General features: G+C 34.0%; 4 protein-coding genes across 4 annotated transcripts; 3 read left to right on the top strand and 1 right to left on the bottom strand.

Moving 5' to 3' along the window:
- The first annotated feature begins 112 nt into the window (after positions 1-112).
- LOC106100756 (39S ribosomal protein L53, mitochondrial) lies at positions 113-1,131 on the top strand. The gene is made up of 3 exons (XM_013279776.1): positions 113-318; positions 661-788; positions 878-1,131. Exons 1-3 carry the CDS (start codon positions 173-175, stop codon positions 1,036-1,038), a joined length of 435 nt encoding a protein of 144 aa, XP_013135230.1. The 5' UTR covers positions 113-172; the 3' UTR covers positions 1,039-1,131.
- A 160-nt stretch (positions 1,132-1,291) lies between these two features.
- On the bottom strand, positions 1,292-5,643 carry LOC106100754 (eukaryotic translation initiation factor 3 subunit E). The gene is made up of 9 exons (XM_013279774.1): positions 5,460-5,643; positions 5,228-5,344; positions 4,963-5,130; positions 4,588-4,710; positions 2,432-2,673; positions 2,079-2,213; positions 1,780-1,974; positions 1,473-1,707; positions 1,292-1,384 (listed from the first exon to the last, which is right to left on the bottom strand). Exons 1-9 carry the CDS (start codon positions 5,553-5,555, stop codon positions 1,358-1,360), a joined length of 1,338 nt encoding a protein of 445 aa, XP_013135228.1. The 5' UTR covers positions 5,556-5,643; the 3' UTR covers positions 1,292-1,357.
- Positions 2,971-4,392, top strand: LOC106100755 (zinc finger protein 729-like). The gene is made up of 2 exons (XM_013279775.1): positions 2,971-4,114; positions 4,182-4,392. Exons 1-2 carry the CDS (start codon positions 3,063-3,065, stop codon positions 4,369-4,371), a joined length of 1,242 nt encoding a protein of 413 aa, XP_013135229.1. The 5' UTR covers positions 2,971-3,062; the 3' UTR covers positions 4,372-4,392.
- Positions 5,644-5,908: 265 nt separating the features above from the next.
- LOC106100600 (death-inducer obliterator 1) lies at positions 5,909-17,922 on the top strand. The gene is made up of 17 exons (XM_013279522.1): positions 5,909-6,355; positions 6,873-7,034; positions 7,183-8,917; positions 9,001-9,184; positions 9,460-9,696; positions 9,922-10,374; positions 11,533-11,865; positions 11,940-12,092; positions 12,201-12,322; positions 12,411-12,908; positions 12,975-13,237; positions 13,312-13,424; positions 13,504-13,712; positions 14,144-14,351; positions 15,736-15,892; positions 16,075-16,247; positions 16,320-17,922. The coding sequence occupies exons 1-17, from the start codon at positions 6,223-6,225 to the stop codon at positions 16,539-16,541; spliced, it is 5,355 nt and encodes a 1,784-aa protein (XP_013134976.1). The 5' UTR covers positions 5,909-6,222; the 3' UTR covers positions 16,542-17,922.
- Positions 17,923-17,932: the final 10 nt, after the last annotated feature.

Consider the following 17,932-nt stretch of genomic DNA (forward strand, 5'->3'; position numbering starts at 1 on the left):
GGACTGAGAACTACATAAAAACAGCATTAAACTAAACCTACCACTTAAAAGCAAAAATACGCAAAACAATAAATTTGTTTTATTTGCTCTGTGAAATGTTTAAGAATAACATGGTGATTGTCTATGGTTAACTATTTTTGCACCCCTCAATTTTCCGGGAGAAAAAGAAAATATGTCTATCCCTTACAGTGGAACTGTACGAAGATCAGGGGGTGTAGTATCAGCAATAGCAAAACAACTCAGGGGTGTAAATCTCAAGGCAGCTAAAAGGATCACAGTCAAATTCGATCCATTTAGTGAAAATGTTGGTCATACAAGGTAAAATTAAGCCTTATAACCTGTAAGTCCTGCTGTATATTGCCATATCATACGTCATGACACTCCCATTTCTTTAGTTCATTCTGGGCTTAAATTAAGTGATATCGTTTGCATATTTCATGAACAAAGTAAAAACCTCACACTTCTCATTTAGTAAGTGTACTCTTTCTTTTTATCTTGTATAAACATACATTGTATTATTGATTTTAGATTGCAGAAGGTACCTTTCAATATAACATTGTTTACTCGATAGTTTAAGTAATGAATAGCTTCCTATGACATTTATTATTTTTATACCTTGATTATGAAATTTCTTTAACTATCAGGATCTTCATTTTTCAGGAACTTCCTTCATTTTATAAGCTCACCAAAAATCGCTGTAACAAATCCAAATTGTTCCCTCAAAACTGAAGTAGTGTGTGATCGCAGTGAACCAACTATCAATATATCTATTGCTCCTTCAATAGCAGGTATTTATTTATATTAAAGAAAAAAATTCAATTATAATTGTATGCATTTTACAGTTAATTTCTTGACTTAAAATTTTTTTTATTTTTAGAAACAGCAAAAGTGAAAAACGTTCTAATCAAGAGTAGTAATCTTACATGTTTAGAAATTTTACAATTATTGAATAAGCACATCTCTTCACTTGCCCCTGTTGAACAAGTATCTGCAGTTGTTCAAACTAAATCCGAGAAAAAGAAAACAAAAAAGAAGTAAACATGGTGCGCTCAAACAAAGGCAACCTGCATGTTGTAGAAGAACTTTACAATCAAATACCTGCATTTACTGATGTTTTCTCCGAAGATACATTTTATATATTTGTGGTATTTTTTGTTTTGTCAACAATTTTGGTTGCTTTTATTCTGTCAAGATTTATCACTATCAAACCTGTAGAGTAGTTTTTAAGTAATTAAATTAGAATGTATAAGTGAACATTTTTCTCTTTTATTTATTAAATCAAACAAATACACATTGTATAGAATGTTTTATTTAGAAAGATATTAATTTACACCAGCAATGATAATTTAATCGAATGCTAGAATTCTTGTGCTCCCCAACGAATCTGCAAATAAAAATATAATTTACCATATAATACGAAATTAACAGTGGCATGGAAGGTGTTAAGTTTAAAAAGATTTTATAAAACATACATCTTGATTGCGCGCTTTATGCTTCCTCTCTACAATAGATGTAAGTGCTTCTGATCGTACAGCCAATGAATCGATTCTCTCCACTAGCTGCTGGTAGGGGGAGAGGGGTTGTGCACCCATCACAACATGGCCCAGCTTAGAATCTATCTTGGCGTCCAGTCTCGCGTTACGAATCAAATTCACAATCCAGCATTCAGCTTCATCTGGTTGCATATTTAGGTTCTCTGCCAACATTCTACAAAGAAGCAAATATATTACACAACATACTAGAAATTAATAAACAAAACTGATGTATAAGTACACATACCCAATACTGATAACTTGATGTATTCTGCAGAATGTTTCAAAGATCATTAAACGCGCGTTCTCAACAAACTCCTCTAAGCAGGCGATCAAAAAGAAGTCCGTGAGCAGAACAGCTTGACACTGATTCAACTTCCTACGAGCAGCTTCGAAATCAAAGTTAACATACAAATGTTCAATGAACTCGGTGATTGGATCTCTGAAATAATAATTAAGAAAGTTTTGATTAATTAAATTACTTCATTTTCCTTAAGTAAATTAGATACATGGTTAATTCTTTTTAGTTATGAACTCGTACTATACCTGTATGTATACGCCTCCTGTTGAATTACTTTCACAAGGTCTTTCAAAGCATTACGCCGAGATCTATTAATAATGACGGCGGTGGCCAAATAACGCAGTATGTGCGGACACATCGTTTGAATAGCATTTAAATACCTGAAACAATAAAGGATAATATCACATTTAGCAGTAAAGGCCTTTTATCTCTGTCTTATGTACTGTAACAATAGAGAAAACTGCTTGTATCTTTCAGAATTATTATTAACTTCATAATCGATTTTAATTATTAATGACTTATAAATAGCGATAAGATGGTGATACAAATATTTATATTGAAAAGCTCTTATCGTTAAATGTACATATTTTGAACTTACAATGGTTTGTATAAAAACATCTCAATAATGAGGTCTCTGCCCTTCACATGGTTGAAGAAGACGAATAGCGACCAGTGGACCAGCCAGGTGCGTTGTTGCAGCGCCTGCATGTTGCTGGCGGTCGCGCCGCCGCCACCGTTGTCGATAAACTCGCGTAACTTAGTCAGGTCGTCGAGTGCTCCGTCCCAGTTTTGGACCAAAATCTCACTTGCTAGTTTACCCCAAAGTACCGAAAGATAATTCTGTAACAAGTACATCATTCAACTTTCATGTAAAAAATATATTTATATAATGATCTATGTATATATGATGATCTATTATTCTATTAATATCATAAATGCGAAAGTTTAGATGGATGGATGTTTGAGTTTATAGTCTAAATGGCTGAGTGGATCTTGATAAAATTTGGCATAGTTGTGTAGGAAAGTTTGGAAGAACACATAGACTACATACTTTTTTACATAATTCCACGCGGACGGAATCGCGAGCAAAAAATTGAATATTCATAAATATTTGTATATAATTATTAAGTAGTACATTACAACCTTTTTAAGTCATCTGTCTTAAACCGATTTTTTTCTTTGATGCTTATTTTTTAAGATAAAAAAATGTCAAAAAGACATTTGCGAAAATGTCAGCAAAGTTAATAGTGCACAAATTTGAGGAGGGTTTTGATTTTAAATCATTATTTATAACAATTGGTAATGATTTCACTGAAACTACATTTGGTAATTGGTTGGATGGGATAACAGAACAGAAAAAGAAGAGCCCGGAAAATTCTCGTTTAATTATCAAAGTGGTGTCAGGTAATGAAATGAAATATATAGATTTAGATTCATGTTGTAAAGAGATATCCAACAATTCAAGTCCATATGCAAACTACGAACCAGATTGGAAAGAGTCTCCGAAAACATCCTTGAGTAAAGAAAAGCCTCAAATTATGAAAATATCTCTACTCAATGATTCTACCAGTAATAACGAGAGAGAGACAGCAACTGCTGAGGATTTATTTAAAAATACTCCATTAGAAAACAGTTCAATTCATGAAAACATTAACCCACTTGAATACAGCCTAGAAAAGGTAAAAGAAACTAATGCAAGAATCATGAAAAATATTCAAATGTTAAATAGAACTTTGGATTATACAAAAAAGAAGGAAGTACTAAATGTTGTTTGGCCTTGTTCGAAGAACATGAACACACACCCCTGTAATGTATGTGGTAAACATTTTGTTTACGTAACTGGATTGAAGAAACATTATGCAATGAGACATGTTATGACAGAGCTCCAACAACAATGGCAAGTTGTGTGGACTTGCACAGAGTGTTTCCAAGTTTGGCCATGTCGAGACTTAGCGTTAAATCATTCAGGGCAATGTGTGAAAGAAGAAAACACAGACTGTGTACGAGAAATAAAAACATCATCACTTTTACAATGCGAATTTTGCGAGAAAGTATTTACAAGTATCCCGAGATTACTAAAGCACTCGAAAGTGCATACAATTGCAAGTAATTATGAATGTAATGCTTGCAGCATGAGTTTTCAATCATACAAAAATGCAGAACAGCACTGGCTTTTCTGCCCTTGGTTGAATATGTGTTACAAATTTGCATTACCAAAATTACTTCTGTGTAATGCTTGTGATCGTAAATTTAGAAACTACGAGCAACTCTATAATCACAGGTCTATATATATCTTTATAATCCAATAATCATATTAAGATATCTCTTACAATTGCTTTTATTTTCAGGTACAAAGTAAATCATTTTATGGCTAAATTGAAAATTGAATGCAATGGCAAGTCCCCATTTTTAGTTTACCAGTGTGAAACATGCGGGGAGTGGTTTCAATCTATAATTCTTTTGCAAGCACATAGAAATAACTTTCACCCTCATTATGATTCTGGAATTTTATGTAAATCTGATTCATTTACTACCTAAATATATGTTGCTTTAATTCAAGTTTGTTGTTATTACAAAAAAACAATGAAATTTTTGCCATTTCTGTGAGAGAAGTCATTAAAATCTATCACTTGAATCCATCCATCATAAATTCGGTACTCTATTACAAGTATCACTTTTAAATAATCTTTACCTTACTGGTAAATAATATATAAAAAATCTACATGTTGAATATTAGTTTAAAAAACTTCTTACCTTATCAGTGGGTGACATAACGAGCTGACAAAAGTAGAGGTATGATGCAGACTCTTCATAATTACCACACTCATACCTATATTTAGCCAATTGATACATGCTATCAATCATCTCAATTTTGAACTAAAACAATAAAAATAAATCAAGTTAATTTGTATTTAATTTAAATAACAACTATAAATTCAGTTAAGGTAGAGTACAGAGAGTCACAGCTTAATAATAACTATTTAATATGGTAAATAGATACAAATTATAAATATAGATTTGATATATCCATTGAAAGCATTATCTCATCATATGGCCAATTGAGTTAGTAATATTCAACTAATTGATTTAAGAACAGAAATAAAAAAAGAACAATAGAGTTATTCTCACCTCAAACTCCCTGTTAGTTGTCAAGTAGTTAATAAGAGTTTTAGGATCTCTCATAGTCTCAACGGTTTTCATAACATCATCTCTCTGCATGAGACGGAGTACTGGTTCTACTGCATCCTGCAGCTCTTGTAGCTGAGAGAGAACGACACCTCGGCGGGCCTTTATCTCCTAAAATAGAGAAAAACCTTACAAAAATAGTCAAATACAAATGATATAAGAAGTTTAGTAACTATAAAAATTTAAGTTAGAGTAATGTTCGTCTTACCTCTGGAATACCTTCCGAGGGGTAAAGGGATTTGCGAATGTCTATAACATAGTCAATCATGTTAGTTTTACTGAGTATCTCCAACTTTGCTTGTAGTAGTTCCGACTGATCATATGTCTGCAATTAAAATTGAAACATACAGCAATTTTTACAACAATGAATACGTGAAGTTTACTAGAAACGAAAGCATTTCAAACGAAGTAAGCATCAGCAATTATAAAATAAATTTAACCTCTTTAGCGGCTAAGAATTCCAAAAGTGGAAACACCAAGTGTCGGTCTAAATATTGACCTATTTTAAAAGTTAGATCAAATTTTGAATAACTCATTTTTACTAAATATTATCGTAACGCTACATAAAATAACCAAGATACTCGTGTCCAGAAAGTGACAACTCTCAAGGAAAGGAATTTATTTTATCTATGGAATTGGGACATTTCATTTACATTTCACTTCACGCATACATTATAATGTAGTTCAATTAAAACTTATGTTTTTATGGTCGGTAAGCGTCATTCGCTTTAAGCTTCTTCGATGTTCTGTTAATATTTGTGTTATAGATAAAAATATGATCAATCACTACAATAGGAATCTTTAAACAAAAAAACAAACATTACTTTTACTACCACAAAGCTGTCTGTCTTACTTTCATGCAAGAAATCAAGAAACTGGAACTGGCAACTTTGTGTCATTCACGTCAACGTTGAACGTCGGTATTATGTGTTTTGTTTTATTCGCGTTTTAAATATTTAAAACAAGTTATTAATGATCGAATTCTTATCAAATTATCTTACTTAATATTATTTATCGTTTTTTAAATAATCTAAACCAACTTGTACTGACGCTATTGGAGAGGACTACAATCGGCGCCTTTTTGCAGCTTGTTGGATTTCAAAATGGCGTCCTGCGTGTTTATAGTTAGACGCGGTGCTTGTGTTCTAAGTGGCTAAAAATAGAGGAGTTTTAAATATATTGTGGCACAATTTCTTAAGTAAAATGGCCAATACCGTAATAACTAACTATACAGATCTCAATGGACCTTCATCTAAATCTGATAGTTCAGTTGTTGTTATTGTCAACAAGGATGGATCTCTGTCTGTGGATCAAAACTTATTGGGTACTCTCATGGGTTGGTTCTTTTTCTATTTTTGGTTTGTATAAAACGGTTAAATGCATGTTATATTTTGATTTGTGTATTAAACAATAAAACTGCTAATACTTTACAAATCGCATCTAAAGGAAAATTTATAGTAATATACGGAAAATTAATGATGCAGATAAGTTTTATTTAATAGCCTATTTTGTAGTGGTAATGTAAAAGTTAGTTGTGCAACATAATATCTTAAGTTTTAGGTAACTATAACAAGTGGTTAGGTTAGGAATGTTTAATGGTATATTTTTGTTTGTAAACAATTCAGTAGTACAGCATTTTTTAAAAAAGTAGGTGTGATTTGATCAAAATATTGACCTACCAGATATTAAAGCATTCTATTGTATTTGTTCTATTATAGTTCCTATCATTATTTAAAAGTTAAAAAGAAATTAAGAAAATACATATTGCAGGTTGTCATATATTATCCTGATATCTAAGTCACTTGTATAATTTTTTCGACATGTATATTTAATAAATGTATCAAATATTTTAGGGACTGATGGATCACAGAGTGCTGGTATAAGTGTGGTCCGGGTTGGCCATGAAGGCCGACCTGATGATGCCACTGATTCTGAAAATGAAGATGATAAGATACCACATGTCACACTGTCTGTGGACAGCTATTATGATGAACCCAACAGCATTATCAAGTATGGTAAGGATAGTTTTTACTGTTAGTGAAATAATTTAGTGATTTAAGAACATAAATGTTTACTTGATTAACTTTTAAAGTTATTTGTAAAGCTTAAAAACTATTGACTGATTACTGGTTTATCCCTTTTTTGTGTAATTCTGCATTACAGATAGTGGTGCTGAAATGTTACAATCCTTAAGGATAGAAACAAGGGAAAATAGTTTAGTGGGATTCCAAAATGACCACTGTTACACATCACTTACATCACCAAGCCAAGTATTGCCACAAGGAAATGAAACATTTATTGGTTTTGAGGATCCTGTTATTGAAATAACACACACACCACCACCAAAACCAGTTCAAAGTAATAAAAAGATCACAATCTTGGAACAGCAGATCATTCCTAAAGGTAAAAAGATAATCTTAAACCCAGCAGAAGCATCTGTGATATTGAAGGGTAATGACCTTTTACATAAACCTCTACCTGTCTTTACTAAATCAAAGCAACTTGAAGTTGAAAAGAAGGCAGAAGTGGAGAAAAAACATGATGAAAACAGTGATTCATCATCAGTCAGTTCATCAAGTGAGAGTGCTCCTGACAGAGACTCAGATTCTGACTATAAAGATACTAAGGACAGATCATTGTCTATGAAGTTAAAGAAACCTAAAATGAAACCAAGGATTTTAAAGACTTCAATGTCCTTAAAGGAAACAAAACTAGATGTTAAAACTCCAAAACCTAAAGCTAACAGGAGTATAGTTCGAAGAGATATAAGAGAAAAGATTCAACAAAAGAATGCTATGTTTGAAAAGAAAGAAATTGATTCACCAATGACTCCAAATAAAGAAAGCCTTCTATCATCAGTCACCTCTGGGCCATTTAGTGATCAGAGCAAAGTAGTATCTAAACAAGTACAAAAAGTTGTTAAAAAGGAAAAGAAAACCCCAGCTCATGTGACTGCTCTGCTCTCTGATATGACTTCACTATTCTCAACTCCAGATGTTATCAGAAGGGTATCCACAGACACTAAAATTGTATCTAAACCAGAAAAAGATTCAGTGCCAATGAATAAAAAATTAAACATGTCTTTAAAATCACCAGAGATACATGATACAAAAGGTGTGGATCCTAAGAATGATATTTCAGATAAGCTTAAACCACCAGTGGCACAGAAAACATATATAAAGCAAAGTAATAAGATTCCCACGGATAAACCTGGTAAGACTTTTGATGCTATCCCACAGTTGGATGATATGAGTCTAGCACAAATTCTGCAAGACACAACAACACCAATGAAAATCCAACCAAACATACCTTCAAATGTAAGCCCAGGTTTGGCCGAGCCTTTGTTACCTTCATTGGTTCTGTCTGATCTACAGCCAATAGAAGAAGGTTTACCAGAAGATGTATTGATGCATGTTGCACAATTAGTGGAAAGCTCGGAGAATCTACAGGAAGTTATTGACAAACAAGTTCTTGGTAAAGTTGATACATTATCTAAAATGCAACCTTTGGTCCCATCAACCTTACCTCAACATTCTCCAGCTTCAATGGCTTCTTTACAAATGTCTAAAACAATGAAAACAATGGTCCCTAAAAAGGATCCAATTGAGATTGTGAGAAGGGATGGACGTGTTATTACTCTACCACCAATAGAGGCACCAGCCACAAGAGCTTCTAAACGGAAAAGTCAAGTGGAGTCTACGGGATCTAATGTGGGCACTCCAGTAATGGCTGCACCACTGTCTCCAGTTATACAAACCCCCGAACCAGTGCTCCAACATGTTTCAAAACAATATGTTAATAGAAAATTAAGTGCAAGAAAGCAGGAAACAGTACCACCGGTTGAAGAACCTTCTGCTGAATCTCAAGAAAGCTTAAACTCTGAAGATGATCCTAATAGGTACTTAATATGCAAATTAAATATTTTTTTTTAAATCTAAGATAATTTAATATATAATAATTGACATTTATGTAATATTTCAGGCTATGGTGTATTTGTAAGCAGCCACACAACAACCGCTTCATGATCTGCTGTGACAGTTGCCAAGATTGGTTCCATGGCAAGTGTGTCAACATTACAAAGGCGATGGGCCAACAAATGGAGGACCAAGGCATTGAATGGAGATGTCCAAATTGTGTTAAAAGCATTAAAACTAAAACTAATAAGGTAACTTTTGTGTTTTAGTAACAGTTGCTCGCAACTTCGCCCGCGTCAATTAAGAATAAATAGAAAATATGCCTATGTTACAGTAATTTTTCAACAGTGGAAAAATTTTTGAAATCGGCCCAGTAGTTTATTGAGTTATTTCAATATATACAAAAATACAGATCTTTCCTTTTTATACTTTTAGTTTAAAATAAATTTATGTATATATTTTATGACTTAAATTAACAGCCACCTTTAGTAGAAATGTAATAACTGATGTAATAATTTATTTCTAGGCTGCTGCAGCTGCAAAAAATGTCGAAAGTCACGAAACAAGATCACTAGCGTCTTCAATACTGCCCAAAGACACCGGGTCTAAGACGAACTGCATCGTGTGCAAGAAGTCGGCGCGCGCGAGCAGTATTTACTGCAGCGATGCTTGCATACTGAAACATGCACAAGATTCCTTAGGCACTCAAGGACAGTCGAAAACAGATGATATTGGACCAGAAAAATTAAAAGCAGAGTCGAGGGTATGTTTTCTATTCTCAAACATTTACTTGAACATAAAAAATTTTAGAGTCTAAGACAAAGTAACTCATTAGACTCTTCTTTAAATTAAATATTCTGTAAAAAGAACTATAGATATAAATGTTTGAGGGTTTAACGTATTTGTTAAGTATGTAAATTCAAATTCATGTAATTTTCGATACATTTTTCCGTTTAAAAGAAAATATATTCACTTTAACATTTTCAAGGTTATTGTATACGAACGAAAGTCGGGAAGATTACTAGCAGGACCAAATGCTCCGACTGCAGAAAATCTGAAGTTATGGTTGCAAAAGAATCCAACATTCGAAGTAGTACGTCCCGGCACACTCAGCACTATTAAACCGAATCCATCACGTAAGAAGTCAGCCGGTGAATCAAATAAAATTCAAACAACATTGAACTTTGAGAAATTACCTAAGAAACAGAGTGAAATATTAAAACAAGGTCCACATGATTACAAGGAAAAAATTTCAATCAAGCCAGTTACACCGAAAGAGGAAGCTAAACCGTTGCAAACTAAATTTTTAGCAACACCCAAGCCTATAACTCCACCACAGATATTTGACACTCCAAAGTCCCACAACGCCCCCGCTACCAGGACTAGTGAAGCTCGAAAGACTGTACGCACTTCTAACAGGTCCCAGTCGTCTCAAGAAAAGGTATGTTTTGTCCAATTATTATAGTTATCAACATTTAAGAGCGCATTTAAGACTATTTTGTTTCTCTCTTTATGAATTAATTTATTTATATAAATGTACACAACAGCTAATTACTTTTATGAGATTTCGATACAATTCTATTTTTGAAGACTGCATGCAATTTTGATCATACAAATGTGAGCAAACACTCAGAGACAAACATTGTTACTTCAATTTTATTTGTAAAAATGCAAGACATGGTTATATGGGTTTCTACCAACTAAAACCAACAGTTATCTTTTTATGTTATACTTAATTAATGGCTGTGTTAATAATCTTATTTATTTAGGGCCTGTCCTACCACTGGCTGATAGTGGCTCTAAAAGCTTAATAGTGACATCACTGTCAGAGTACCAAAATACGATACTTCCATCGCATGTTTTATATGTTGGATTCTTATATGACGATTTACAAGAATTGTGGGACAAGCCCTAAGTATTTTAAAATATGACAACTAAGTAGGGAAGCTAAAAAAGATCTTTTTTATTACACTAATATAAATGCATCACTTGAAGCAGACATTAAATTTTAGATTAAGCTTCGAACACAAATATTCCACTGCGTAAGATTAGTCACTTAGTATTCATGTGTTGTGTCTATTGTGCATAGTAAAATGAACTTAAAGTCTTAAGAATTACGTCAGGGTTTTGATTACACATCATAGTCTTATGATGTCATATTGTGTTGAAAACAACACAATCTTTAAGAAGTTTTATAACCTGTAGTTTGGGGATCAAATATTCCATAATTCTATTTTTAGTTTACTAAAGTTATAGGAAATCCACTACAAATGTTATGTCTATTTGACGAAACAAATACTTCATTCATCTCTAATCAAAGCTATAAATCAATCTCTTCACTTCAATTGATAACGCTCAATATAAATAAATATATATTTCTTCGAACTACACAGTTATTATTTGTGATGTGTGATTTAGTGTAAAGTTTATATTAATTATTTTGATGTATCTAAAAACATTGATATCACTAATTTTGCACCTTTTCTGTATAAGGGCTTGAATTTATTGACACACACAAATTTAATAGTATAATGACCTTGATATGTTTACACATTGATTACATGAGTTTGGCGCGCTCACGATAATGAAATCATTGTAGGCTCCATCAGTTACACCGCCGACGCCGCGGAGGAAGGACGTCCCGGAACCCAAAATGAAATTGACTTCAGCGGAACCTATCAGAGACAATGTAAAGAAGGCTCTGCAAGAGCAGATGAGCATCCGAATGGCGGAGACTAAAGGTCCCAAATTTACTGAGGAAGAAATTCTACAATTTGCAATTGATACCGAGTTTGAATTGCACGAACTGTTCCGCGATGTTGGTATGAAATATAAAGCCAAATACAGATCGCTAATGTTCAATATTAAAGACAGGAAAAATTTATCACTCTGGCAGAAAATATGTGATCGTACAATAACCCCTGAACAGTTGGTATGTATATTTTTAATTTATTAACATTTCTTCAGCTGAACTTATTTTATTGTAATAAATAATGTCCATTTCAGGTAAGATTATCTCCAGAAGAATTAGCCAGCCAAGAACTGGCGCAATGGAGAGATAAGGAAGTTAAGCATTCACTCGAATTAATAAAGAAATCTGAATTAGATCTTTTAGCTGCAAACAAAACGTATGTACTCAAAACACATAAAGGAGAAGAGGTAAGTTTTAGAAACATATGTTTTATATCGTAACAGGTAAATTGGAAATAGAAAACTAGCCAGTAATTTAAAAATTGAGTACTAAATAAAAAAAGTTTTTTTTTTCAGGTAATGGAAACTAAAGAGTCAGTATCAACAGAGTTAGATCCCAATGTTCCAGTGGAGGATGTTGTGTCAGCTCTCAATGACTCCATGGGCAATGAGCCAGCTGCACAAGATGCTAAGGACACGTGAGTTTGTTCATCACATATGTTTACATGATTTAATTTAGTCATATTACTAATGTTTCGTTTTTAACTATAACAATATTTCTTCTAGGCCAAAGAAATCTGAATCAGTCGGTCACAAATCAGGTAAAAAGTATGGCAGCAGTAAAAAGAAGGACAAAGAGAATGGACTAACGAGCCATTCTAAGAGTAAACGTGAATCTAAGAAAGATTTGGATAGTAGAAAATCACGATCGTCTCGCAGGAAATCTACCAGGAAGGAAAAGGAAGAACGAAGGAGGCGATCCGACAGGAAATCTCGCTCACGATCACGATCGAGAACAGACTTCAGTAAAGATAAAGCCGATACCAACGAGACTTCGAAGTATAGATCGCGATCTAGATTGAAATCTAAGAGGAGATCTAAAGATAGCGTGAAATCGACGTCGCGAGAACGCGATCGCTCACGCTCCTCGGGACGCTCGCGGCGACGCTCACGCTCCAGAGACTCCTCCAGGCGACGCTCACGGTCCAAACACAGGCAGAGCACTGAAGACAAGGTCAAACATAGATCCAAATCTCAAGAGAATACATACAAGAGCAAAAATGAGTAAGTTATCTCAATCATTAGCATAAGTAATACTGTAAATTAGTATTAATAAATTTTTCTTTTTAGTTCAACAGATTCAGATTCAGCAGAAAGACCGAAATCGGCAATGCTAAAAGAAACTCACCCGGAATACGACCCGCATGAACCAATGATAACATCTGCGTTCTCCGAGGAAGATTTACGAAAGTCCAGAGAAGATGTTTATGACGATTATAAAAATGAAATAACTAATTATAGTGAAGTCGACTACGATCCGTCAAAGTCTTTCTCAATCAACACCAGCATAATGCCAACAGACACGTACTTGCCAAAACAAGATAAAGCACCGGGTAAATATTATTTTGGTGTAGTCAGTGATGTAACATTTACAAAAATTATTCTTTTTTTTACATTTTTATTACAGAAGTAGAGAGCGATCAGGAGCCGAGCAGCACTGTGGAAAGTTCAGCACCGATTGTTTGGAACGGCTGCATCAATATGGTGGATGTCGCTAGATTTTATGTCGCAGCACATGAGGTAAACAATCATTAATTAAATAAATTACAATCTTTATGTATCACTTTATTTATTCATATATTAAATGATATAACATCAGGTTTCAGGCAATGCTATGGATTTAGAAGAGGATCTGTCTGCGGAGTTGGATGTCGTCGGCAGAATAAACCCGGATACGGTTTGGGACTACATTTTGAAAATGAAACGAGCCGGCAACAAAGACATCGTCATTTTGCGATTGCAAGCCGCCAATGATGAAGAAAAAATGCAATATATAGCGTTATACAGTTATCTTAGTAGTCGGAATAGGTATGTTGTCCCTATATCTGCCTCTAACACAAAAAAACATAGATTATTTATACAGTTTTTTTCATCAATGGAAATTCATCTTACTTCATCTTATAAATTTGAAAGTTTACTAAAGTATTTGATTTACGTAAAATATAGCGCCGATTTTATAAATTCTGTCACCATTAGAAAGTTTAAGAGTTAAATTACTTAACTAAAACAGACTGTTGTTTTTTTTTTTTTTTAAATTAGATGCGGACGAAGTCGCAACAACTAGTTATACTAATATTATAAATGCGAAAGTTTAGATGTATTGGATGTTTGTAAGAGTTTGTAGCGTTAACGGCTGAACGGATTTCGATGAAATTTAGTACAGATGTAGAGTACAGTCTGGAACACATAGGCTACTCGGGCGGAGTCGGCGAGGTAAGTTTGTAAATGTTGCATTGCAGACTGGGCGTGGTGAAGGTGTCGAACACGGCGACGGTGAAGGACCTGTACATCGTGCCGCTGTCGGCCAACGCGGCGCTGCCCGGCGTGCTGCTGCCGCTGGACGGCGCGCCGCTCGACGTCAAGACGCATCTGCTCATCGCCATAGTCATACGACAGAGGAAAAAACGAATACACACAAATGTTCTCAAAGAAATCATTCCCGCTAAGGTTAGTTCGACGGGTCGAATCTAAGCTTGTAAATAAAATGTTACTTGTTAAGTTTACCTTATTTTCCGTTAGTATTAAGCCCGCCATTACAAGAATGCATTTAGTATGTAAAATATGTAATATCACTGTTAATAAAATATATATAAAATATAATTTATTGTAGGTTAATAAAGTTATTTTCACAATGCTGTTTATTTAATTAAGTTAATTGTAAAATTATATATTGTATTGTTAATATCTGTTATAGTTATATATTGTAAGAATCGAAGTTACAGAAGCAGTTATTTAATTTTAATATTAAATGTTTCTTTTTCCTAATCCCTTTGTCCCTTACAAAAGTATGATTTTTTAACCACGCACATTAAATTTGTTAAGTTAGTTTTACAATGTATAAATAAACGAAAAAAAATTTATTAGGTATTAAAATTAAAAGCTTATATGTAATCTAAAACCTTCAGCAAGAGAAAATTATTTTATGGGCCATTTACGCTTTATTTACGTAACGTAGATAAAATAACTAAATGTTATGAATTCATTAAACCTTACTGTGTTAATCTCAACTTTTACATCTTAATATCTCAGTTAAATTAGCATCAATTTAAAATTCCCCCCACCAGAAATTTCATCTCAGTTACTTCGTGAATTTTTCTATTACACGTGTTTGAATAAAATAGGTCTCTAACTATATAAACAATGACGATTCACGTCAAAACATTTAATTAGCATTGTCTAGCTAACTACATTAGTATAATTAAATATCACGATTGTATCTATCTGATGTGGGTATTTAGAGAAACCATAATTATTACGCAATTCTAACTTAAAGTTGTCAACCACTAGTTCTACTAACAGGAAGAAGCCCATAACCTATCAATATATTTTTTATTGATTAAAATTAATGTCTGTGTCATAATCGATAGTATAAACTTTTATCGCAAGTGTGACGTGTGAGTTTTATAAGTGTAGATTTGAAAAAGTTTTAATAACATGCCAGTGTTAATCACAGTTTCTTTACCCCTGAATAAAGATGGCGCGTGATTAATCAAATGATCGCTTATATGATAATGCCAACCGATAATTTATTTTGCAGCTTGTTTGATTTGCTTTGAATAATTAAATTGTTTTTTTTTTTTGCAAAATCTTTGCCTTATTAGTCATATTTATTCAATTTACGTGTTTTTTAATTTGTTTACAACGTATGTTTAGGTAATATCGGTGCATTTGTAATCATAATTTTCAATTGACAAAGACCTGTAAACGAACATTATTATTTTTGTCCTTTAAAATGAAGTGAGCAAGATAACAATATGTTTTTGTACAAGTATTTTGACAGTAAACATTCAGGTAAAATAAAATGTTAATTTTGTTATGTATGTGTATGTAGGTGAGAGGCGAGTCGCGCAAGCGGTCGTACACGCCGCCGGTGGGCGGGCGCGGCTTCACGCCGCCCAGCTCGCCCAAGCGGCGCGCGCTGCCGCTGCCCTCCTACACCTCGCCCGCGCTCTCCACATCGGTTAAAGACAAAATCGCAGCCACCTTGGGTAATTAAACTTTCGTATGAGTTTTAATTTAGATCTGTAATAGTTCTGCAAATTGCAGTGATAGGATATTTTCTGGCTACTTAATCTGATTTAAAAAAAAAATGTCGCATTCGACTTAAATATTGTGCGAGCTGTGTTTTGTTCAATTTTATTTTGTGCCTAATTGTCAAATAATATGACAGCGTCTGCGGACGACGAGGAGGCGTACAGCCCGGGCTCGTCAACGAGCAGCGGCTCCGCGCCCGCCGCCACCTCGCTGCGCAACAAGATGGAGGAGCTCAACAGACAGATTGAGGAACAGAAGCAGCAGATCTTGAAGATGGCCCAGGCGGATTCATCTATATTAGATCCTTCGGTATGTATCATTTTTATTTTCTTAGTTGCGTTTCATAAGTGTAATTTGTAATAATAATTGATGTCTGTTTAGGAGGAAGCATATTCTCCGTCGCGCCCGATGACGCCGCCGGATGCGGAGGGCGGCGCCGGGAGCGTGGTGAGCGGGGCGGGCGCGGTGCCGCTGGCCGACATCGCGCTGCCCTCCAACCTCCAAGAGATCCTCGCCTCCATCAAGCAGCGCACCCCCGCCCCGGCCCCCGCGCCCGTACCCGCGCCCGCGGACATCGACATGCGCCAACTGCCCCCGGCGTAGCGCCCGCAACATCTCACACATGCCGAATCGACATGCGTATCAACACAAATCTAGTGATTACACACTAAATTGACAATGCAAACTGCTAACCTAGATGCCCTTTCATGACATGAAACAGGGGTCGGCAACTATTCTTGACCCCGAGTGAAAATGATATAACTTCGGGTCGGATTTAAAATCGATAAAAATATTTTTGTATTAATCCAAAGTTTTAAAAGACTAAAGTAAAACAAATATAGAAACTAAAAAAGTTATATTAGGTTTTAGTGCCTGTTAAATTTAATTTTTGCTTTAGAAATAAATTAGGTCACTTGGTGACTTAAGGTTTACGACCCCTGACCTAAAAGGTTTACATCAACTTTAAGCAACCATGCTTTGCTACCCCTGATCTGACAACTCGGAGTGTGACACACATAATTCGATCTCCTGTTATTTTAAGAATATAAAAATAGGCTAGTTCTGGCTGACTGCTTTCAGCAGACATTTGTTCAGATAATATTTGCAACTGGCAACACTTTACCACGTTTTTTCCGAAATTCCACCATAAGTACAATATTTTCCCTATTTGCATTTATACAACATTCTAACATAAATAACATTAACATTAACGCACATCTCTATAAATACACCGAGTACATAACAATTAGTTTGCATATAATTTGCACAATAAGAAATCATGTTAATAATTCGTAATTAATCATTTTCAAGGTTGGATTGTGTTGATATGAAAGTATATACTTTGGGAGTGCGTTTTGCATACCGCCTTACAGCAGATCATGTTAGATCTATAACGGAATCTAAAACGGTTTTTCTTTCTTAATTTTAACGTTGACTATTTTGTTTTATTTTATACATAAAATGCATGTTATATAGAGTATATAGCACATAGGAAAATTTAAATATGCAAGGCATATTTAGAGTAATATCGTGTGCAATTGTAGGTAGAATGTATGGATGTGAGTCACTAGATGAATGAAGATTGTAGATATACATGTTTTGTGAAAAATAATCACACATAAAATTGTGCGTAATGATTTTAAATAACATTAATGTTTTCTTTTTTTTTAAGATTACGTAAAAAGCAATCAATGAAATACATTGGTTTAGTTCAAATTTTAGTAAATTTGAGGCAAATATCTAATAATTATTATAGTTTTATTTTTATCTTAGCACATATTTTAGGATGGCAGTGTCAACATCACATTTTACATCATCAATGTTTATCATGGAACATTTACAACTCATCAATCTTCGCTAGTTGTAACTTTTATTAGCGACATTTTTAATACCTAAGTTTGTTGTACATACCTAAATTGTTAATAAAAAAAAGTATAATTTGATATTGTACAAATCTAGGTTAAACATTTATTGTTTAGGGATTTCTTTTGCAA

The sequence above is a fragment of the Papilio polytes genome, unplaced genomic scaffold, assembly GCF_000836215.1.
Source record: "Papilio polytes unplaced genomic scaffold, Ppol_1.0 DF824047.1, whole genome shotgun sequence".
NCBI lineage: Eukaryota > Metazoa > Arthropoda > Insecta > Lepidoptera > Papilionidae > Papilio > Papilio polytes.